Source organism: Dipodomys ordii, unplaced genomic scaffold (genome assembly GCF_000151885.1).
Source record: "Dipodomys ordii isolate 6190 unplaced genomic scaffold, Dord_2.0 Scaffold100, whole genome shotgun sequence".
NCBI classification, from domain to species: domain Eukaryota; kingdom Metazoa; phylum Chordata; class Mammalia; order Rodentia; family Heteromyidae; genus Dipodomys; species Dipodomys ordii.
The window spans coordinates 2,464,928-2,488,837 of record NW_012267316.1 but is presented as its reverse complement, the minus strand read 5'-3'; the positions used below and the strand labels follow the sequence as shown (position 1 = coordinate 2,488,837).

The 23,910-nt window shown below is 40.3% G+C and overlaps 1 protein-coding gene across 4 annotated transcripts in view; it reads left to right on the top strand.

The window, feature by feature from the left end:
- Epb41l3 (erythrocyte membrane protein band 4.1-like 3) overlaps window positions 1-11,703 on the top strand; it is a 173,146-nt gene extending 161,443 nt beyond the window's left edge. For 2 of the 4 annotated variants that reach the window (XM_013027179.1, XM_013027180.1), the window contains exons 15-21: window positions 4,784-4,906; window positions 5,478-5,837; window positions 7,103-7,234; window positions 8,185-8,283; window positions 8,702-8,782; window positions 9,027-9,143; window positions 10,572-11,703. In XM_013027179.1, the coding sequence (XP_012882633.1) occupies window positions 4,784-4,906; window positions 5,478-5,837; window positions 7,103-7,234; window positions 8,185-8,283; window positions 8,702-8,782; window positions 9,027-9,137 (906 nt within the window). In that variant the 3' untranslated portion in view covers window positions 9,138-9,143; window positions 10,572-11,703. Of the gene's footprint in view, window positions 1-2,094; window positions 2,170-4,783; window positions 4,907-5,477; window positions 5,838-7,102; window positions 7,235-8,184; window positions 8,284-8,701; window positions 8,783-9,026; window positions 9,144-10,571 lie in introns of all 4 variants that reach the window. The other 2 variants (XM_013027181.1, XM_013027182.1) reach the window with 2 other exon arrangements.
- The last annotated feature ends 12,207 nt before the right edge of the window (window positions 11,704-23,910 follow it).

Here is a 23,910-nt window from a genome sequence, read left to right as displayed (position 1 = left end):
CAATGTCATTCTTTCTGATGGAGGCATAGAATTCCATTGTGTATATATATCACATTTTCTTGATCCATTCATCTGCTGAGGGGCATCTGGGTTGGTTCCATATCTTAGCTATGGTAAATAAGGCTGCAATAAACATAGTTGTGCTGGTAGCTTTAGTGTGGTCTTGTTTGTAAGCATTTGGGTAAATGCCACTGGGCATTTTCTTAAAGCTTTTATCTTAGGAATGTTATTTAGATCAGTGATTATAATTAGAGGTCAAGTACTATTATTCTGAAAAGTATCTGCGGTTTGGACTCTTTCTCCATTCTGTGTGAAAAATTGAGGATATGATCGAAAGAGTTTTTTAATGCACATTTTAATGATCCACATTTTAACAGTTGTGCATTTTTGTCTTTTCCAATAGTTTCCTCCACAATTACAGCAGGACAAGAATTTGTTTCTCCTTTGAGAATAGGTTACTCATTTAACATTAGAAAGTGTCAGCAGAGAATGGTGTTGTTGAAATTTATCAGCAGGTCCTGCAGAACATTCCAGATGGTCTCCTACAACCTCTTGATAAATGATTCAATATCATACTTACAGATAGATTAGTAAACAGACTTAAGTTTGTGCTCATAAAATTATATTGTTTAGAATAAGATCTTTTTTATGCTTTATTGTAAAAATAGTATGCAGAGGGGTTACAGTTACATGAGTAAGGTAATGAGTACATGTATAATGATAAGATCTTTTTAAAGAGTTCCAATCTTCTAGAAACCTAGTTTTCTCAGATTAACTTTTAGTTTAATTTTCCAAAATATCCTTTCTGCCCCTTGTCTGGTAAGATGAAGGGATTTCAACTTTTGGCTCACTATGTGAGTTATGCCTATCTAATACCAAACAGAGGAATTAAAAATAGCTTAAAAATTAATGGCAATGCCAGATGCTGGTATTTCATGCCTATAATCCTAGCTACTCAGGAAATTGAGATCTGAGGATTGAGATTCAAAGCCAGCCCCAGAAGTAAGTCCATAAGACTTTTATCTCCAACTAACCAGAAATAGAGCATAGTTCAAAGTGGCAAAGCCCTAGCTTTGAGCAAATGAACTCAGGGACAGTGCCTAGGCCCTGAGTTCAAGTCCCACAGCCAACATTAAATAAATAAATAAATGTTTCTTAGTTCTATGTTTTAAGGAAAAATATTTGAGGTTAACTTTTAAAAATTAGTCTCTATATTACAAATGTTCAACTAAAGCTTAGTTTACTTATGGTACCAAAAAAAAGTAGAAAGCTGAGCTCTAGTGGTTCAGGTCTATAATCCTAGCTATTCAGGAGTCTGAGATCTGAGGATCAAGGTTCTAAGCCTGTCCAAGCAGGAAAGTCATGAAACTCCTATTTCCAATTAATCAGCAAAAATCCAGAAGTGGAGGTGTGACTCAAGTGGTAAAGCATCAGCCTTGAGCAGAAAAGCCATAGAAGAGCACATACCCTGAGTTCAAGTCATTACTGGCAAGTGCACAAACACACACACACGAGTCAATGCAAGTACAACTCGTTTATTCAAATTAAGGGTCATACACTAACCTGGTGGGCATTTCTCTTCCCCCACACTGGGCAGCACAGGAATTGGGGACTCCACCAAATGTTTATCAGAGGTAGAAGTGAGAGTAGATTCCTAACATACACTTTTTAATTTCCGCACATTTTGTTTCATTAGTGCTGACTTTGATGGTATGTAATACAGACAACTTTAAACACCATGAAACTTTGTGTATAGCTCTTTTTTATTCTGTGTTTGTAGAAATATGTTGCATGAATACCCAAGTTTCAGAAATGGTCATTACCTTCTGAATTTAACAAAGAATAGTTTATATCCTTGCAGTTTATATCCTTGCAAAGAAAAAGAAATAAATGATTGAATGTATGTGTATCTACTCATATACATATATATGTGTATATATATACATATATATATACATATATATATACACACATATATATATATACATATATATATATATATATATGAAAGGACAGGACTCTTCCTAACTTGCCTTTTTGGAAACTCTCTACCTGTCCACTTCCTCTCCAACCCAACCCCTTCTATTCAAACAGACCAAAGAAGAAAGAGAAAGTTCTGAAAAGGTTATATTTTTGCAACAAGGAAGTTCTCCATTTCTTGGGTCTCAGGTAAAAAAAAAATTAAAAAGGATTTCTCCAAAAAGAATTGTTCTTCAAATATCAGTGTCTAATGAAAGTGTTGTTTTTATCTTTTAGAAATTTTCTTGTTTTAAACTAAGGTAGATTTGTTACATTGCCATAGCTTCTGGGGAAGGAATTTTCTTAGAATGTTAGTTACTGGTTCAGCATCTCTATGACTTTTACTTCTAGGTCATTCTGTCTGTAAATTACCACTGAAGCTTTATTATTGCTTATCTTGATAGAAATCTCAGTAAAACTTTTCATTGTCTGTATTCACCCAGAATGGTGCTAATTTAGATGACCTTGACTGATTTTGGAAATTCTGAACTTGTATTGGTTTTCCCACTAGCCAAGTATGCTTAAGAAAATCCAGAAAGGAGGCTCAGCAGAATCTGTGTCTACGTCTCATCAAATAATTTTCCAGAAAACTATTCCATCCACCCTAGAGGTTATTTTTTCAATTAAGATCATTTAACTCAACTGACATGTACATCAATCTCTGTACACATTTTTCTCATAACATACATTTTGATTCAAGAATTCAGGTTATAACCAATACAAAAATAGGGAGCATACTAGATTAAAATGTGAACCAAGGCATTTATCTGTTCCTGGGTTGCATTTCCTGTCCTCTATAACATAGGAGATGGGTCAGCATTAAACTATCACATCCTATCAGATTTTCCCGAAGGCAAAGATTTCATAACTATCCACTGCCTTGTAACTAACACTAAAGAAAGTGGAAATGAAACTACGCAGACAATGGACTTCCGTTATAATTAAAACTGGAACACTGTACAGACCTCTAAGACTCATTTATACAAGAATCCAGTAGTGTCCCACCAATGGGATTATTATTACATGGATTGACTTCCTTAGGTCAAGAAGTACAATTTATTAACATGTAAAATGGTATTTACAGAAAGTTATAGTGTTGGCAAGTAGTGAGGCTATCGTACTATATTTAACATGGAAAACTATACTTTCAGTGTTCACACACGGAAATCTGAATGACTTGTACAGTGACCTCAGGAATGTTATCTAATCTGGAAATGCACATTAATCATTGTACCATAGGGCCAGTATGTTTCTTTTGAAATTCGCCATCAGACCATCTTCCTATTTAAGGAAATCTGAAATTGCAAGCCTGCTTCCCAAAATGTATTCCACATGGAAGGTTGTAGTCAACTCAGATGAGAAAAGATTGCAGCCATAATTACTAGATCCAATCCCACTACAAACCTGCATGTAGCTCTCACCCTCATTTTCTTAAAGGATTCTTATTTTAGAAGTGAGTTGCCATCATAATATCTAATTTAGCTTTTATATTTCAAATATAGGGCACAGAGGATTGGGTTATTGTAGACAAAATACCCACTGAGGTAGTTGATGGTGATTTGAAAAAGATCGTGACTTACAAGGTGGTGATGTTGAGCAGTAGAACTGGTGACAGTGCCCTCCCTGCCGAAGTGCTAAAATCTAGTGCTATTGAAATGCATAGCTTTGATGACTTGGCCCAAGAAATGCAACTGAAAGAAGAGAGCAAGCAAAAAATATACACACTTGGAAAATCCTATGACACCGTCTCTGGCAGGATTGTTACTATGACTGGGAAAGGTAAAGAGGGGGAAGGAGTGGTTCAGCCCTCCACATTGGAAGCTCTGCAGAAAATGGAGAGAGGTGTGTCAGAATCAGGGAAGGTGGGCCCTGTCCTGGCAGAGTATGAAGTCCTGGAAACCCTTTCCGATGAGAAATCCAAGAGAGGCCCAGAGGCACAAAGTGCAAAGCGAAAATTGTCAGAATCCCTGGCACCCATCAAGGAAGCGGAGTCTCGGAGGCAGAGTCCTGAAGAAGATGAACTTCAGAAGACTCCAATGCTGAGCCAGGATGTATCCACTCACCTCCACACGGACAGCCAGCGATCCAGCAAGATGGAGCAGGTACAAGACAGTGAAGTCTTGAAAGTGGGACTCTTCGGTCCCCGAAGGAAGAGCCTGTCGGAGTGGAGATACTCCCAGGAACCGGCCTTCACAGTTGCTACTGCTCATTACGTCACTGAGTCGTCAGCATCTCGAGTAGTGGTAACCAGTGGCTCTCAATCGGCTTAAGATTCCAGCATGACATCTTTTGAGGCAGTACCCTTACACCCTGAACCCTCCCGTTTCTCTTGCTGCTTGGCTTTATGTTGGAAGCAGCCAACCCAGCTTTTTTGGTTGTTTTTTGTTTTTTTTTAATTTCCTAGTTAAATCAACACTGCAGTTCAAAGTCAGCATTAAAACACTTTATTTTTTATTTCCAGCTTCCCTTCCCAAGATGTGACAATGTTGCTGTAGCTTGCAATGAAAGGCGGAAAAATTGGTTTGCTTAAATCAGCACCACCCTAATCCTAATAACTCTCTCTGCTTTAGCAAACAAGAGCTCATGGTCACCCTCGTTTGCTATTTTATTTACCATTCTTTTCTGTTTTCCAACTCTGTATGGTGGATTCCTCATTCCTCCTCCCTGTTTCCTCTGCCTTGATTCTAACAAGCTTTGAACGTATCTCTCGCTCCCTCTCTCTTTCTCTCGTGCTTGACTTTGCTTTGTTTCTTTGTTCTCTCAGACTAAGCAGTCTTCTGGGGAAAAGCTCATGGATGGCTCTGAAATCTTCAGTCTATTAGAGTCTGCAAGAAAGCCAACAGAATTCATAGGAGGGGTCACGTCTACTTCCCAAAGCTGGGTCCAGGTGGCCTTTTGCTCCTTATTCAGTGTTTTTCTATGTGGCCATTTGCTTTGCTTTGTGTCTTTGTGGTGGGTGGGTGGTACCTGGGTTTTGCATCTAAGAAGCTTTGCGTTCACATGTCCTCTGTGATTGTCTTTTGTACCTGTTTGCATGGTTGTCCAATGTGTTTTGTTCTATTTCAAGAATGTACCTCACGTATCCATAATGGAAGCATGTTGAAAATTTTTCATAGCATTTGATACTTAGAAACGTTGGGTCTCATTCATTCATTGGGTCTAAGAAACTGGGCAGGCAAAACCACCGTGAAGGTACTAGATGCTCTGTTATGTTTTATTTGCATATTTTACTGTTTTCTCTTTCTTCTGTGGATGCTCTGATGTACCATCACTGGGTCTGGTGTGTTGGATGACCTGTATCAGAGCTTCTAACAGGAGGAATGAAAGCCGGTTCATGTTTCTTATCAGTGTTTGTGTTTATAAGCACTTGCTGTTGACTTTAGGCAGCGAATGTTGTCTCTAGAGTTTTGAGGTTTATTTTGATCTTTGATTATGGACACCATAATCTTCCCTCACAGAAAGTAGAGACTAAAACCGAGTCCAGTGAAATGGAGACGGAAACCACCACCTCACACCGCCAGCCCCACAGTACTGAGAAGGTGGTACAGGAAACGGTGCAGGTGGAGGAGAGACGTGTGTTGAATGTCCATGCCAGTGGGGATGCCGGGGACGTGGGAGATGCCACGTCCATGGATGCTTCCGGTATGAAAGAGAGGGAGCCTTCTCCTCAGATGGAAGGGGCCAAAGAGGAAGGAGGGGGAAGCGATAAAGCTACCTCTGAACAGGAAGAGACAGCCACTGCTTCCCACAAGCAAGTGGAGGAGCAGGGCTCAGCAGTCCATGCTTCTGAAGTTTCAGAACCAAAGTCCCACTTGGAGGTAAGTGGTAGTTAATGTTACTGTAAGCATTAAAACTAACATAGTTGGGGAGGGGGGATATGGGAAGGGATAGGAAGGGGAAACAAAGGAGGAAGCTACAATGCTTGATAAGAAATGTACTCATTATCTTGTCCATGTAATTATAACTCCTCTGTATGGTATTTTCATAATAAAAATTAAAAAAACTAACAGTAATGCTCTGAATGTTAGGTCAGTGTAACAGTGGAACTGAATTGAATTCTCTATCTGTTGCATGTGTGGTTGGTTTGGTTTTTGTCTTACTCCATTCTTGCATAGCATGTAGGCTTCTCATGCTGGTTTTCTGCTCTGGGTTGACATGCAAACAGATCTATTGCTTATCAATAATATAATGCTTCAGGAAGTGGTTTCTATTATTGAACTTAAAATTGGTAGTAGAGCTGAAGAATTCATGGTGAGCCAAGATACTAGAAAAGTTGATTTTCAATCACATTCAGAGGAGCCAAAAACTAAGCCCACCCAAGGTCTAAGTGCCAGAACTCTATTCTTTATCACCTTGTATTCATATTCTCAAAGTGTTTGGGGGTCAGGGATAATGCTTATATATTTATTCCTTTATTCTAAGTTATGAAGTAAAAAGTTTGTTTATGGTTTTATTCTATTTTACGATTAGTACATGTGAGATTGAGAGGGAGGAACTTACAAACAAAACAGTTTACTTCAAATTTCGTGTAAGATGTTTTTGTTACCTAGAACATTCCATTTTTAAATGCAGTGGAACTATATATATAGTGGCTCACACTGTAATTCCAGATACTTAGGATGCTGAAAACTATAGAATCATGGTTTAAGACCTGGCAAAAGGTTTGTGAAACCTCTTTTAATAAATTAAAAAATAACCTGGGCATGGTGGTGTGTGTCTGTTAGCTAAGCAGAAAGAAAGCAGAAATAACACTACTGAAATCTTAGCCTAGCCAGACTATAACACAAGACCCTATCTGAAACTTAACTAAAGAAAAATGGGCTGTGAATGTGGCTCATGCAGCAGAGCACCTGCCTAGCAAGCACTAGATACTGAGTTCAAAAAAGAGAAATGCAGTGTAATTTCAGGCTGATCTATATTTATGTTATGCTTCATTTCTCAACTTGCCACACCATATAATGTATAAACATTTCACATTAGCCTGTACTTCTATCAAGTACTAAAATATCAAGGATTAGAAAGAAAAACAAAACTGTTTGTAGATGCTATAATAACCCCTTGCTTACTTCTCTCATTGACACAGACTTCAACTGTGAAGATGGAAACCACGAGTTCAGGCAGCATTTCACCAGGAGGAGTAAAGCTAGACATTTCTACCAAGGAAGTGCCAGTGGTCCACACAGAAACAAAAACCATCACGTATGAATCATCCCAGGTATGACAATCTATGAAGACCTGAGTCCTGGAAGTTTACATTTGACTCTCTTTTGTGGCTTTGAATTCTGGTATAACCGCACAATGTTTCGCTCAGGAGACTTGACAGGACCCCACAGCCATGCCATCGTTTGTCAAGAACAGTACGGTAATCATGGTCTTGCTGCCAGCCATGGAACAGCAAGTGACTTAACCAGACTCCCAGTATCTCAAAACACAAGGGAAATTCAAAAGACTAGTCCTGTAGCCAAAGATAAAGAAATATACTCACATTTTGAATGCACTTATTTTGGGGGGGAGGGGGGTCCGGTCGTGGGGTCTGAACTCTGGGCCTGGGCGCTGTCCCTCAGCTCTTCAGCTCGAGGCTAGCGCTCTACCACTTGAGCCACAGCACCATGTCCGGCTTTTTTCGTTTTTGTTTATGTGGTGCTGAGGAATCAAACCCAGGGCCTCAGGCATGCAAGGCAAGCACTCTACCACTGAGCCACCTTCCCAGCCCCTGAATGCACTTATTTTTAAGGACCATTAACTCTGACTTTGCTTAGTTCTTTCTCTTGGGAACAAGTCCCATTTATGTTTGACCTGAAGTGAGTAGGGGAAAGAGTCCAACCTGACTGTGGGGGATGAGTTCCAGAACCCCTATGGATACCAAAATCTTTAGATGCTCAGCTTCACATCCTTCTATGTACTTTAAGTCATCTCAGAATGACTTTCAGCACGAAACACAATGTAAATGCTATGCAAATCATTGCTATACTATATTGTTTAAGGCACAACTTCTATCCATGCCCAGACTGTTTTTCTCTGATTATTTTGATCTGTAGTTAGTTGAATCCCTAGATGTAAAGCCTGTGTATCCAGAGGGCTGAATCACTAATGCTTTAAATAACATAGCAAACTCATGAAAAGGAAATGTAAACACCTGGCTGTGACATCTGTTTGCTTGCTAAGGTCGATTCTGGGGCTGATCTGGAGCCAGGAGTGCTAATGAGTGCACAGACCATCACATCTGAAACTACCAGTACCACCACCACCACACACATCACCAAAGTAAGTGGGGAAGTGAGAACCCTTAGCATGCTCCTTGAGAGCTCAAGAGAGAAGCTTGCTCACAACCTCTGACAAATTGCAAGCCATTAGTTACTTGCCTGCTGGGGAGCTTTCCAACTTCCATAGTTACCAAGCATTTGTCTCATGTGCTGCTTTCTGGGTTGGAATATTCTTTCTACTATTCTGTGCTTAATTGCTCGCTCTGGTATTGGACATGGAGCAGTCCTACCAGAAATACTGGTCACCAAACCCAAAGAGCTCCACTCTATCCTCCTTTCAGAATTAAACATGTTACATAACCACCATAGACTCCTGTTTTAGATGGGACTGCACACTGTCACCATTTTCTGCCCTGACCCCTGTGGAGCATAATGGCTCCTGCTAGTGAATAGATTACTTGCTTCTTTGTTTCCTTCAGACTGTGAAAGGAGGCATTTCAGAGACACGAATTGAGAAGCGAATCGTCATCACAGGAGATGCAGACATTGACCATGACCAGGTAAGATGTGTGAGTTGTGAATTCCCAGCAGAGAAGCGAAGACAACCCCAACGCTATTCTTCTGGTGCAGCCTGTATTCTAAAAAAATTTCTGAATTAATGATTTTCAATTCCTCTCGTAATCACTGTTACCTCATTTGTAAATTGTGGGTATGGATTTTAGCTCATAAGTCTACATGCTGCTACTGCTCACGCATGTCCTACCTCCTCTTTGTTTTTACCCTTCTGTGATTTCCTGGGGATAGGCGCTGGCTCAGGCAATTAAAGAGGCCAAAGAGCAGCACCCTGACATGTCAGTGACCAAGGTAGTGGTCCATAAAGAGACAGAAATCACACCAGAAGATGGAGAGGATTGACTAGAGGTAAGAGGTGATGTTGATTTTGTAGGCTGGCCTAACCTGGCATGTGGCATGGGTCACTTCCTCCCATCTGTCACCTAATCCCTTCTCTCCCTTTTCCTCTTACTGGCATTGGTGGAACTGGTTACTAAGTGAAAGAAGCATCTGCTTGTGAGTACCTAGTTGTCTAGGGTTTGGAAGTTCCCTACTTGCAGCTGTTTTGCATCTATTGCCAGTTAGAGGAAAAGGGAAACGCAAGAGTCGTCGTTTGCATGGGCTCATCACGCTTCTCTTTTAATCCAGGCTTTTTTTCATTTTCCAAATTTAAAATATCAAATTTGATTTCACTTGCCATGTGGCCTAATCAGAACTAAAGCAGTTTTGTTCTCAGAGGTGCAATCTATATGTTCTTACAACTTAGGGAAATTAAATACACTGCTTTCTCCCTTTGATAACATCATCCTTTGGAAGCTTACTCAACAATGTTTGGTAACAGCTTGTTTGTGCTTTGGTTTGGAGGAGGGGTGGTTAATTTGAAGCCTAAGCACTTGCTTTCTTTTTTGGATGGCTTTATATTTCTTGTATTCCTTGGAATACTTATTCCTTGGAATATTTATGTGCTAGTATGTCCCAGGAGGAGGCAAAACATAGCTTTGGTGGTCCTGTTCTCCTCTAGAAAGTGCATGCCTTGACAGTTGCTGTGTGGCCAGCATGGTGAGCAGACCATGTTGTCTGTGTGTGCACAGTTATGCCATGGATATGACCTGCTGTTCAAGCACTCATGGGGCCATGAGCATCCTTAGAGCACTTGGAATGCTGAATGCAACAGCAGCACTGCTATCTGCACATGTGTTTATGGGGCAGAACACTGGAGAGACTTTATAAGGAAGTGCTCTAAAGGGTTTCTGAAACATTTGGATTGATGAGTAACACCTCTTAGAAAAGCAATGCTAAATTCAATCTTCAAGTTTATAATCTATTTTGAAGGTGAAATACAAAGACTTTCTTTAGTGGGCTTCAGCTACTTGGTGACATTGCAATTATGTGAAAGAAACTCATACAGAGCTGGGCACTTGTGGCTCATGTAATTCTAGCTACTCAGGAGGCTGAGATCGGAGGATCATAGTTCAAAGGCAGCCTGAGCAGGAAAGTCTGTGAGATTCTAATTTTCAGTTCACCAACAGGAAGCCAGAAATAAAGCTGTGACTCCAATGATAGAGCATTAGCCTCGAGAAAACCAAAAACTAAAAGACAGCACCTGGGTACAGAATGCAAGTCCCAGTTCCAGCACCAAAACAAAAATTAATTATAAGCCTTATCATGGAAACTGATTTAGGAAGGAATATGACAATATCTTGTCCAAAAATGTTCCAAGATACTTTTTTGTGGCCTTGATCTGAGCAAAGTTCTTAAGATTTCAAATGTATAACTAATGAAATCTCTTTTCTACAGGAATAACTTAGCTTGCACATGAATCCAGTCATGCAAACCATTAGGAAAACCAGAGCCTTTATGGACTTCCCTCTTCTAACCCAACTGACTTGTATCTGTCTGTGGAAAATTCCGTTCCAGAAGAATTGACCTTGATTATTAATAAAGACACTGACAGAGAGATCTTCCCATAATAAAGCAATCTGAATCAGCATCACTAAACTGATACTGCATGAAGCAACGGTAAAATTACAAAAGAGCAGCATTTTTAATTTTCACAAAATGTCTCAGTTTTCAACTCTTACCTGCACGTTCATAACCGACAATATAAACCGTGATCTCATGTAACACATAAACAACTCACGCCTTTCATAGTTTATCGTTATTAAAGTCTCCACACACAAAAAATGGCAACTTCTTAGGTGACAAATCTTTGGTTTACAGATTAAATGAAGATTACCCTAAAATGCTAGAAGCTGTCTAGGTCTGGTATCTCAAGTTTATTCCAGATTAGATGTGCCAATACCAAGTTTATTCAGTAAACAACTTGAATCTTGTACTTGTTTCACCTGGTTTTATTATTCTCATTCATATGCAGTAATGACTCTCTGACCCTCTGGAAATATTTAATGCTTATAATATTGCTTTGTGTATTTCATTTAATTTGTTATATGGTGGTACCAATTTTTAGCACATTCATGTGATTTCTTCCTTGTTGTTTGCTTTGGTCCACGTTCAATATAGAAAGCTTCTTGGAGTTTCCTAACAACCCCTAAATATGTAAATCATCACTTGTTTTGGGAAGAAAGCCTATGTTTTGTTAGTTTACAAGATTATGGAATTTCACTGAAATCCTGTTGGGCTTCTATTGCTTTGTATTCTTTCTTTGTTTCTTTTTCCTTGTATTTTTTTCATTCATTTTCTTTTTTGACTTGAAGAAAAGGTGTTTTAGTTCCAAATCTGGTCCATATTAACAATCTAGTTCAGAGCCAAGCCTTAAACTGTACAGAATTTCCACTGTAATTAAAACTATTTGTGTTTAGTTATAAATAGCCTTTGAAAAGATATATTCTCCATTCCCTGTCAGCCACATCACAGCCCATGGTGAATGATGTTACTGCATAGCAAAATAAAAATGGCAAATGCATTGAAAGCTCTCATTTTTCACGTTGAATAATTTCAGTGGTTTGTCCTTAAAGTTAATATTTGCATGGTGTCAAAAGCCTCAGTCCATCTGCCTTGAAGAAATATCCTTTCTGTGCTGATAAAGAATAACATACAGCTCGGTGCTGATGGCTCACACCAGTAATCCTAGCTACTCAAGAGGCTGAGATCAGGCAGGATAGTCCATGAGACTCTTATCTCCAATTAACACCAAAAAGCCAGAAATAGAGCTGTGGCTCAAGTAATAGAGCATTAGCCTTGAACAAAAGAGCTCAGGGAGGGCTGGGAAGGTGGCTCAGTGGTAGAGCACTTGCCTTGCATGCATGAGGCCCTGGGTTTGATTCCTTAGCACCTCATAAGCAGAAGAAAAAAAAAGCCGGAAGTGGTGCTGTGGCTCAAGTGGTAGAGTGCTAGCCTTGAGCTGAAGAGCTGAGGGACAGCACCCAGGCCCAGAGTTCAGGCCCACGACCAGACCCCCCCCCAAAAAAAACTAAGGGACAGTGCCCCTACCCTGAGTTCAAGCCCCAGGATAACACACACACACACACACAGAATAGTACATACAGGGTATAGTGTGTGGACCATTGGAGAGATTAGAGATGGACCATTGGAAAGGTTAAAGATGATAGCAAAATACATTTATAATCTAGTTGCATACAATGGCTTCTACTTAAGACATTACAGAATGTTATTTTCAAATTTCTACTTTTACTACAATGGGATTGTGCTTCTGATGCTTTCAGTCTACCAAGGAGTCACCTATCGTTCTGACACAAATGAAACGGTGTAGGTGCCAGGCCACAGTAGCCTGTTGTAATAGCTCTGCCACTCATGCAATTGTCTTTTCAGGACAAGGTGGAAATAGGGCTGACATTGCTTAATTACTCCCTGTGGAGGTACTGCCTGCATTGCTGGCACTTCTCATGTGTTACCCTTTAAATAACTTTCAGACTTAAACAACAACAAAAAAACTTTTAGAAAACTATTAAGTTTGATTTAAATAAAATTTCTATAATTTTACTGCAGAGGAGTGTCAGCTTATCCATAAGTATTGTTAATTGTATATACTTTTTGTGCCGGGCTTGGACTTAGAATCTGGGTGCTGTCTTTATGCTGTGCACCTTTATGCTGGTTCACTGGAGATGAGTTTCACAGACTCTCCTGCCCAGACTGCTTCAAATCATGATCCTCAGATCTTAGTCTCCCAACTAGTCATGATTATAGGAGTAGGGCACCTAGCTATTTTTACTATATTTATAGACAGATAAAAATTTAAATTACTGGGCTGGGAAGGTGGCTCAGTGGTAGAGCGCTTGCCTTGCATGCCTGAGGCCCTGGGTTCGATTCCTCAGCACCACATAAGCAAAAAAGAAAAAAGCCAGATGGTGCTGTGGCTCAAGTGGTAGAGCACTAGCCTTGAGCTGAAGAGCTGAGGGACAGCGCCCAGGCCCAGAGTTCAGGCCCCACGACCGGACCCAAAAATATTTTTAAATTACTTTGTACATGAAAGAGTGTCCCAAAAGTGCTACACTCAGATCTGCTTCAGCTCTGTCTATCCAGATGTTCAAACAAGAGCTTATGTGTTTCTCTATGTTTCTCTATCCTTAGCAATAAGTGCATTTTTATTTTTATAAAGCTATATGCTACCGAATGATTTCTATATTTTCAACTTCCCTCCCTTCTCTATGACATGCCTTAGAATTCTTCCCACCTCTACCCACAGCTCAATGAGCATACCCAAAGCCACTCCAACATAGTTGGGTATTTGTGACAGCAGTGCCCCCTTTCTAACACCAAAATCTGTTTTTGTTATTGTTGGGTGATAACTTAGCATAAAACTAGCAGCTGAGAACAAACCATGTTTTCTCTCACGGAGGCTGAATTCTTATTTTTTTCTTTTTTTTTTTTTTTTGGTGATGGGGCTTGAACTCTGGGTTTGGGTGCTGTCCCTGAGCTCTTCAGCTCAAGGCGAGCGCTCTATCGCTTGAGCCACAGCGCCAGTTCCCGAGGCTGAATTCTTGACATGGTTCTGCCAAGGTCCTTGTTAAAGGACGGTCGTCAAGATGTCAGCCGGGGTCTCATCTGGAGGCTTAGCTGGAAAAGGCCACCTAGCCAAGCTCCTTCAGGAGGACACACTTGCAAGCTCTCTGGGTGGTTGGCACAGTTCATTTCCTTTTGGCTGTGGGTCTCTCCATGCCCTGCTGCTCCAAAGCTAGCAAAGACAGAGGAACTCTAGCTGTGTTTTCTGGCAAGACAGTGTGTCATATGACATGACCTAATCAAGGACCTGACTTGCCATCACTGTGGACAATTCTGTTGGTTATATGCAGGTCAGGGCTCTTTCCTACAGCCCCAACAGTTGTAACGTTTAGATTTCCTAACATTCGCTAATGCTTTTAAAACTGTATCTCACTAATGTGAAAAATGGGCTTATATTTGTTAGACACAATCTCAGATTGCTTTGTTTAGGTATTGATACCTGCAGTATGACTATTACCTCAAATATAGCTCTTTTCACAAACTGGAGGATTTCACTTCAGATAGCTATTTGCCTCACAGAATAGAAATGCAGACTTCATAGTTTACTCTAGCATGTAGATTCAGGATAGTAAGAAAATGTATATTTCTTTTGAATAGGCAAAACTATATAGTGCAAAGTTTAAGACTGGAATCCAGGCTCCTGATAACCTATGGTTTCGTGCTAATCCCTCAAGAACTTGCACAGACATTGGTAATCGTGTTGCCAAGCCTGAGAAACATCTTCATACCTTTCTCTGAACACAGAGTAAAACTGCTTCCAGGGAATAGCTATTCTTCCTGTGAAGCTGCATGGGCACATCCTGCTCCCTTTGTAGCACAGGGATGAATGGACAGAACTGTAGTCATGCACAGCACTGACTGCTCCAGCCAGAGAAGTGAGGGCCATGTTAGGGATAGTTTCCTGTTCCCTTCTTACCTGGATGCCTTTAGAACTTCACAGAGCTGCCTCCCATCCATCCAACCTCCACAAGTTTCACCCTGCACCTTGTAGGATTGCTTCACCCATTTTAAACACTGATTTCAGTCCATTTCCTTCATTATATCAGCTTCTTCCTAAGCACACCTATTATTCTAGCACTTAAGTCAACAGCAACCCTGTTTTCTTTTTTTTCCTTTTTCTTTTTTTAATGTCATTTACTCTTGAAGGAAAACTGGATGTTTCATAATTTTTAAAATACATTTTTGAGGCAAGCCACTGACATCTAAAATTGCGTTTCCAGAAATGACATTTTATGTTGACAAAAATGTTTCATCAGAGCTTTCTATCTCTGAGGAAGGATGATTAAGGAGCTAAGGGTCTTCTAGATTTGTGGTTATTAACACACACATGAGCACCCACATGCACACACACTGCTCCAGAAATGGAGCACTCAAGGGCTATGATGTGTCCAACTTAAGCTACCATCCATTAATGCCTGCCTCCCACATCTTCCACCTGCTTTTCCCCATGTTTAATATCACTGTAACAAAATGGCAAGTAAACAATCTATATTTGGGGGTTCTTTGTGGTGATACTGGGGCTTGAACTCCAGAGCTTTGAGTTAGTAGGCAACTATCAATCCTTACTTGGTAGGCCAGTGCTTAACCACTTGAACCCACTTCCCTAAGTCTTTTTGATTCAGGGTGGGTTTTTTGTTTTGTTTTGTTTTGTTTCAGTTGTGGGGCCTTAACTCTGGACCTGGGCACTGTCTCTCAGTTCTTAAGCTCAAGGCTAAAGCTCTACCACTTGAGCCACAATGCCACTTCCGGCTTTTTCTGTTTATGAGGTGCTGAGGAATTGAACCCAGGGCTTCATGCAAGCAAGGCAAGCGCTCTAACCACTGAGCCACCTTCCCAGCCCCAATGTGTTTTTGTTTTTACATTTGTTTTGTCACCTTGGGACTTCAGAAAACTTTGACTAGGCAGGCCTCAAACTGCAAACCTTTTACCCCTACTTCATAAGTCACTGAGATTACAGGCATGTACCACCATACACAGTGGGTGGGGTTTTTTTTAATTTTTAAGGAAGAAATTTTTATTTTGGCTTATGGGTTCAAAGGTTTCAGTCCATGGTCAGCTGGCTCCATTCCTATGGACAGACCATCATGACAGCAGGAGTACTCAACACAGGAGGCTGCTCCCCTCAAGGCAGCCAGAGACGAGAGAGCCAAAAAGATCAGGACAGGGACAGGATAGGCTCTTCAAAGGCATTTCCCCCAGTGACCCACTTCCCCCAGTTTCCACCACCTCCCTTTATCAATGCTTGGACTCATTCAGGAGGTCAGAGCTCTCCTTATCCAATCACATCCCTAAATTCCACCTCTGAAGATTGAGCTGGGGACAAAGCAACATAAGAGTCTTTGGGGACATTTCAAGTCCAAACTATAATGAGTACAGAGGGACTTCTAACTTGAGAACAACTGGAACAGACACCAAAGGACTTCTAACTTAAAAGCAAGGTTAGGTTTACAAATAAACATTACATAGAAGTACTATTCTAATAGGTATCCTATTTATCCTGCTATACAAAAACAAAACCTGGGAGACTTCCAAACACTTCTCTCTAACACAAGTTCCCCAGCCTGCCAATGACACATCTAGCTGTGTCGCTGTTCCTTCACTATTCCACTACTATTTTGACTGGTGGTATCATATTCCAGCCCAGAGGTTCCCTTTATTCTGTAGCTTACAGTCTCTTATGCTATTAAATCAATCACTCCAATCCTTAGAGCATGGGTTTTGCTTTCCATTGCTCTTATTTTTGCCAGTATTAAGAACTGAACTCAAGATTTGCCTAGCAGGTGCCCAATCACTTGAGCCACACCGCAGCCCTTCTTTTTTCCTGGTTGATAGAGTCTCATGCCAGACTCAGATTTCAATCCTGCTACCTTCAATCCTCCTGAGGATTACAGGTATGTATCACCATAACTGGTTTTTCCCATTACTCTTAAGCATGATGCCTGAATTTTTCATGAGAATTTACATGGGTTAGCTCCTGTCCACCTGCTTTTCCAGCCACATTTCTGACAATGTATCACTCACTCCCTGATCACTGCCTCTTACCCAACCCTGTGTAACTCCTAGGACTGTCCTCAGCCTTTTACTCAGCCCCTAATTTCTCTCTAGATCTAAGCCCAAATGTTCCTTTTCTGATTTTACCCATTACTTTCCCAATTGCATGCTCTCAAACATTTTTCTTCCACCTTCCTTTATTTGTGTGTGTGTGTGTGTGAGAGAGAGAGAGAGAGAGAGAGAGAGAGAGAGGGAGGGAGAGAGAGAGAGAGTAGCCCAGGCAGCCTCAGACTTGTGATCCTGCTACTTCTTCTCTTCAAATGCTGCAATCACAAGGATGCAACACTGCCCAGCTTAAAACATGATCTTCCCAACTCTTTGAATGGATCTCTGGAACGTTATGAGTCTTTCAGACTGTGGTCACTTCCAGGCCTACACAGTACCCGCTTCCTAGAGTGATAGTCAATATTTGCATGATATTTAGATGAAGGTTCATTTGCTAAGATAAATTTGAAACTCTTTGCAAATTTACTCTGAAGCCCAGAAATGCTTCCGAGCTAGTGAAGGATGTTAAATAGGAAGAGTGGAAGAGTAAAATAGGAAGCATGGATGTAAAATGGGAAGAGTGGCTCCCAGCAGAAACACTAGCTTCCTATTTTAGATGCCTTGTCAGCTGCAGAACCAGTATCACTGAGTCACTTACTGCCCTAAATGGGAGGCAGATGATCTTCCTGAGGATCTGTCATTAGATCTGGCAAGTTGGTTTTAAGGGACCATTACACATCTGCTGTCCAGCAGTCACGTGACCTTCAGGTTTGGGTCTCATTATCATTGTTCTCAAAATCCCATGTGTATTTGAAAGTTGTCTTGGAAGGTGTCTGTCCTGTGAAGCGAGCCCAATTGTAAGCCTGGGTTTACTATTTATAGAGGTGGTAACTGCTCTCTCTCAATGTCAGTCCTCCTATCCATTCATGATCTCTAGATTCTGCCTACCCACCAGCACTAGATTACTTTTCAGCCTTTTAGGTTGCTCAGTTTTAAGATCAGTAAAAGCACCATCATGAGAAGGACACTTGATGGCTCATTCCTGCAATCTTAGCTACTCAGGAGGCTGGAGTCTGAGGATCACTGATCCAAGGCCACCCAGGAAGAGATGTTTGTGAGATTCTTATCTCCAATTAACCAGCAGCAAGCCAGAAGTAGAGCTGTGGCTGCAATGATAACATTCCATCTATGAATGAAGAAGCTAAGCAAGAGCAAGAAGCCCTGAATTCAAGTCCCAGCACCAACACACACACACACACACACACACCACCACCACCACCACCATATTGCACAATGAAAAAAGACTTCAATGCTATCTACTCAGTTATTGCCTAATTTGTGTGTGTGTGTTGGGGGGGGGGTCTGTGTGTCTATGTCTGTGTATCTGTGTGTACTGGTCCTAAAGCTTGAACCACAATAGCCAAGAGATAGACACCACAAAACTGGGTAATGTGATATACACATATAATGGAGTATTATCCAGCCATAAAATGATAGATTCTAATTTATGCTATCCCCTGGAAGACTCTTCACATTATGCTAAGTGAAATAAGACAGGCATAACATGAAAAACTATATGATTCCACCTATTTGAGGTACTAAAACACTTAAATTCATAGAGATGGAAATCAAAATTGTGGTTTCCAGGAGCACATAGAAGAAGGGATGGAGTTACTACATAAAGGCAGTCCAGTCTCTTCTGGATGTAATTGAAAAGTTTAGAAAACTCGTAGTGAGCTCACAATATTGTGAGTGTACTTAATGGAATTGGCATTCACACCTAAAAATGGCAAACTATGCTATACTATATTTATACACACACACACAGTTGAAGACTAGATATCAGTGATTCATGCATGTAATCCTGGCTAATCAGGAGGCTGAAATGTGAAGATAATGGTTCAAAGTCAGCCAAGACAAAAAAAGTCCTTGAAATACTTGTCTCCAATTAAATCATACACACAAAAAAAGGTGTGTGGCTGCAGCTCAAATGACAGTCCACTAACCTTGAGCACAAAAGCTCAGGGATGGAGCCTAGGCCCTGAACTCAAGCCCTGGGACTATCATACACACACACACACACACACACACACACACACACACACAAAATGGGGTTCCCAATAAACCTCCCCATAGTCCCCAGGGGTGAGTTTGAAGTTACCGAATACCATCACATGCTCATTGATTCCAACTACCTTTTTAAATTCCTGCCCTTTATCATGAGCAAACATCTGAGAAAAGCAATACACAATGAAGAAATACAGATTATTTTGTATTTCTAGGAATAGAAATAAAAACTCAGCAATAGCCTGAGATTAGAGACTATACCTAGTCCTGCAACGAAGAACAGCGAGCTATGAAGGAACCTTCAGGGAACAAGTGCTTTTGCAAACTGAAACCAAATAGCAAAAGTGAGAAGTAAAGTGGGGATTTAGGGCAAAACCAAAATGGAGCATAAAATGAAAAAGATGGGGAAAAATGTGAGACAAGACAAAAATACACCTGTCTAGATGCAGTAGAACATTTGTAGAAATTTCCCTGTATTGGCATCATTTCCAAATACCCACAGTAAGGGGCCCACCCTTATCCTTCTAATTTTGTGATAGCTTCCCAAATGATATTTTAGGTGGTAAACTCTAAAAAGTTAAGGGGTATCAAACATAAAGCCAGGATGATGATTACTTCAAAATGGGGGAGGGAGCACTATCATCTGGGACAATGTTATCCTCAGGATGTCTCTTTTTTTATTGTTATTTTCAAGTAGTTGCACAAAGGGGTTCAATTTAGCATGTCCCTTTATGTGTAGGATGTCTATTAATCATAGCCCTTCTGTGTTCCTGTTCTTTCATCTCTATGCATCCATTTTACATTGTCCCATGTATAATTTCAAAAGCCCTACTCATCTTTTCCTTTGATAGAAATAATATGGACTTGATTAAAGAACCTTGCATTTTAGGACCCACTCTTGATGCTAGCATGAAAGCAGCACTAACTAGATTTTTCATCTTGCACAAATAGCCACTTCACTTTTTTGGGTCTCGGTCCACTGATTTGTAAAGGGAAGGTGTTGGACCTGCTGATCTCCAAATGTTCTTTGAGCCTTGGGCTCTGTGATACCATAAACCAAGAATGATAATACCAAAAGGCTAACCCAAGGATACTAGTGATGCCAAAAATAAGGTTCAAGACCAAAAAAAAGCCTTTAGGATTATGGAACTGTTTGCAAGGATAGTCCATTATCCCCTGGGAAGGTTTACCACTGAGCCACCTTCCCAGACCAAAATGAACTCACTTTTTTTTGGGGGGGGGGTCCGGTCATGGGCCTGAACCCTGGGCCTGGGCGCTATCCCTCAGCTCTTCAGCTCAAGGCTAGTGCTCTACCACTTGAGCCACAGAGCCACTTCCGGATTTTTTCTTTTTTTTGTGTGTAGTGCTGAGGAATCGAACCCAGGGCCTCATGCATGCAAGGCAAGCGCTCTACCACTGAGCTACCTTCCCAGCCCCTCCCATGGGAAGGTTTAATTAGAACCTAAAAATGGAAGGTAGGTTTCTGAAGAGAAAGAGAGAGAGAGAGAACGCACACTATACACCTGCATTCATGATAAACAAACACAAAATAATCTCCCAAGTTTCTTTGGTTTGTTTGGCAGTACTAGAGACTGAACTCAGGCATTGTGCTTACCAGACAAGTATTCTACTGCTTAGCCACTCTTTTAGTCCTTTTTTTTAAAAAAATGACATTTTATTTAAAATTAATATTTCATTAGAAATCTTTATGCCATATCACACAAGTTTGACTAAGTTATATTAATATAATACTTTTGAATATTCAGTTCACACATATTAACACACTGGTACCTTTTCCTAGAATTTTCTCATTTTTTGAATTTTTATTATAAAGGTGATGTACAGAGGGGGTAACAGTTATATGTCAGATTTAGTCCTTTGTGCTTTGGGGTATCTTTTTCGGACAGAATCTCACTTTTTTTGCCCTATATGGTTTAGAACTACAGTCTTCATATCTCTTATCTCCTGAGTGGTTGAGATATCACCATGTCTGGCTTCAAATTTCTTTGAAATTAATGTAATATATTGGAGATTGGGCTGACTCTTGTATTGCCACAATAAGGGAGAGATTATCTGCCAAGATTCTATGTGGATTTCTAGAGCACCCATCCACTGGGGAAAGGACAGAATACTTACTGAATTCTGGCCCATTTGTTCTTCTTGAGCAATACTAAGATTCAAATGATCCCTGAAGACAAGAAGTGACCAAAAAAAGTGCCCATGTTAATATAAGTGCAATTTTCCAACTGTCACTTTTGATGAGAATTTAAAACCGAAACTCTCCAATATATTGCTGGTAAGAACCCAGGTTGGCAACTTATCTGGAGCAGGTCTGCACAGACACATAGTCTTGAATGGTCAAAAGTTTTTTGACTTAGCAGATCCACCTTTGGGTCTTCTAAGGAAGAAGCAAGCACATACAAGCATGTCTATCCCAGCATTCCTCACAACAGCCACTAAGTAGGAACAATGTAAATATTCAGCAAAGTAGGATATCTATAAATTATGACATTCACACAGGATGCGATAGGGTTCAGCCACCAGAAATTATAGAATACAACTTGTGGAGAAATTTGTTCTAATATAGTAACTGAATAATCCCAATACATTAGGAAGAGAAATAATCCTAATGTGTTGGTAAATTATGATAGTAATTTGGTAGAAAATTGAACCAAAATAGTAGCCATGACTTTCTTCCTCTTAAGGGAGAACATCCAATGTGTCTTCTCCATGCGATACTAGTTTTCCAAGGTTTCTATCACCATCATTGTACTAATAAAAGCAGGAAGGGGTGACACTGATCATCCGTGTGATCTAGTTTTCCAAGGTTTCTATCACCATCATTGTACTAATAAAAGCAGGAAGGGGTGACGCTGATCAAGGTGCATTTTACTCAGAAATTTTTATGTTAAATTGAAACTCCTTCATACAACTATTTCAAGATAGGTAGGTAGGTGGGTGGGTGGATAGATAGATAGATAGATAGATAGATAGATAGATAGATAGATAGACAGACTAAAGCAGTTTAAATAATTCTATCTGGGAACTGAGAATATTCACTAGAGAGAGGAGACACACAAGTGAGGGAAAATTGGGAAAATTGACTTTTTCCTGGAATTTTAAAGCCATTATTATCATCACCAAATGTCACAGATCCCTTTGTTAAGTACTGCCTTCCTTCCTCACCTTCTAATTAGGATGGTGATAGAGGAGTTTCTAGCATAGATAGTGAAGTTATTTATAGTCTCACTTAATGCTGGATCTCTACAGCTGAATAGGCTTCCCCTTGGATATACATGGCAACTTAGGGCTTGTCTTTGAAGGGTGTTATTTAGTGCATTGTAAATGTAATTTCAGTGTCACAGGAGGACAGGTCAAAGATAGGATTCTCTGGATTTGCTTAACTTTTACTTTCCTTTCCATGAAGCTGTCTATCACTGGCCCTATCTCTGTTCACACAAGCCTCGCCTAAAAATATAAGTAAATAAAGATGCCAAAGTCAGCAGTCTTCCGCCTATCATTTGTTACTGTACGCAAGTTGCCTAGACAGCGTGCCTCTGTGTATTCAACGTGAAAAAGGAGACCAGAGCCAATTGCAGAGGATTCTGATGAGAAAGTATGTGAGCAAACAGGAAGGTCTGAGGTGGTGCTCTGTAAGGTGTCAGTCTGATGTGCTACCACCTTCTCCTCTTTCCTTCTTGACACCTCATATTACTTAATTCGTATGTGAGAACTCAAGCTGATTTCTCTTAGGAATGGCTGATAGCTTCTATTTAAGAAAAGAATAGCCATAGGTTTAGAGAAGTCCCCTTGGGAAGCTACAAAAAAGAGAGATATCTTTATCTTGCAACATTATTCAAGAGATACATAGCTATCTAGGTTTCTTTCCTTTGTGGGAGTCCATTTTCACTTTGTAGAGAGACAAGAAGAAAATATATGATTGGCCTTATGCAGGTTGTTCATGCTTTTCTATGGTGTGCCCTTAATTTTGTGAATGAAATAGTAAACCTGAACTGGGTAGTGCTATATCTACAGTAAGCTCACAGTACCTGTGCTTTGAATCTAAAACCTAATCATGCATGTTTCTGTGATTACCATGTTGTTTGCTTGCTCCAGTATATATCCAAAGAGATATACACAGTTTCATATTTTCATGTCATAAGTAAGTAAAGTCTGTAAGTAATGTTCCAAAATTCTATGGGACATGTATATGCTTCATTAGATTTGTATCACATACATTTTATACTAGGGAAAGGAAAAATTCAAGCCACAAAGGTATTATCTCACCTAGAGGAATGTTTGTTTTTGTGTGTGTTTGCTGCTCCTGGGACTTGAACTTGGGATCTGAGTGCTGTCCTTGAGCATTTTTGTTCAAAACTAGCACCATACCACTTGAGCCACAGCTTCTACTTTGGGCTTTTTGCTGGTTAATTGGAGTTAAGAGTCACACAGATTTTCCTGCACAGACTGGTATTAAATCACAGTCCTTAGATCTCAGCCTCCTGATTAGCCAGGATTACAAGCATGAGCCACCTGCACCCAGCTGAATTGGTTGGCTTTAAGCCTAAGATGCACATGAGAATCGCCTGGGTGTTTGGGGTTTTTTTAATAATTCTGAAAACTAATCCTCACTTAACAGTGTCTGAGCTAATTGGTCTAGAAGTGGGGCTCCAGTGTTTACTTTTTTTCTATTCCACAAATCAATCTCTAGTGAAATAATTCTCAAACCCAGATATTCTTCAGAATTACCTACAATATTTTTACAATGAACTCTGGGCCCTACCCCCCAACATTGTTGATTTTTTAGGCCTAGGGAAAGGCCTGAGAATTAGAATTTCCAGCAAGTTCTCAAGTGCAGCTGGTGCCTCTAGACCACTCTGAGAACCACTGACCTAGCAGTTCAAGACTTCAACAAGTTGAGTATGTGAATACTATGATTTTGTTTCATCTCTCATGAGAGGAAATTAACTCATCTGTGTACACATTGCTGTAGAGACTTACGGGGACAGTATTCCCAAAGTCACCATCAGGAACATTCAAGCAAAGGTCTATG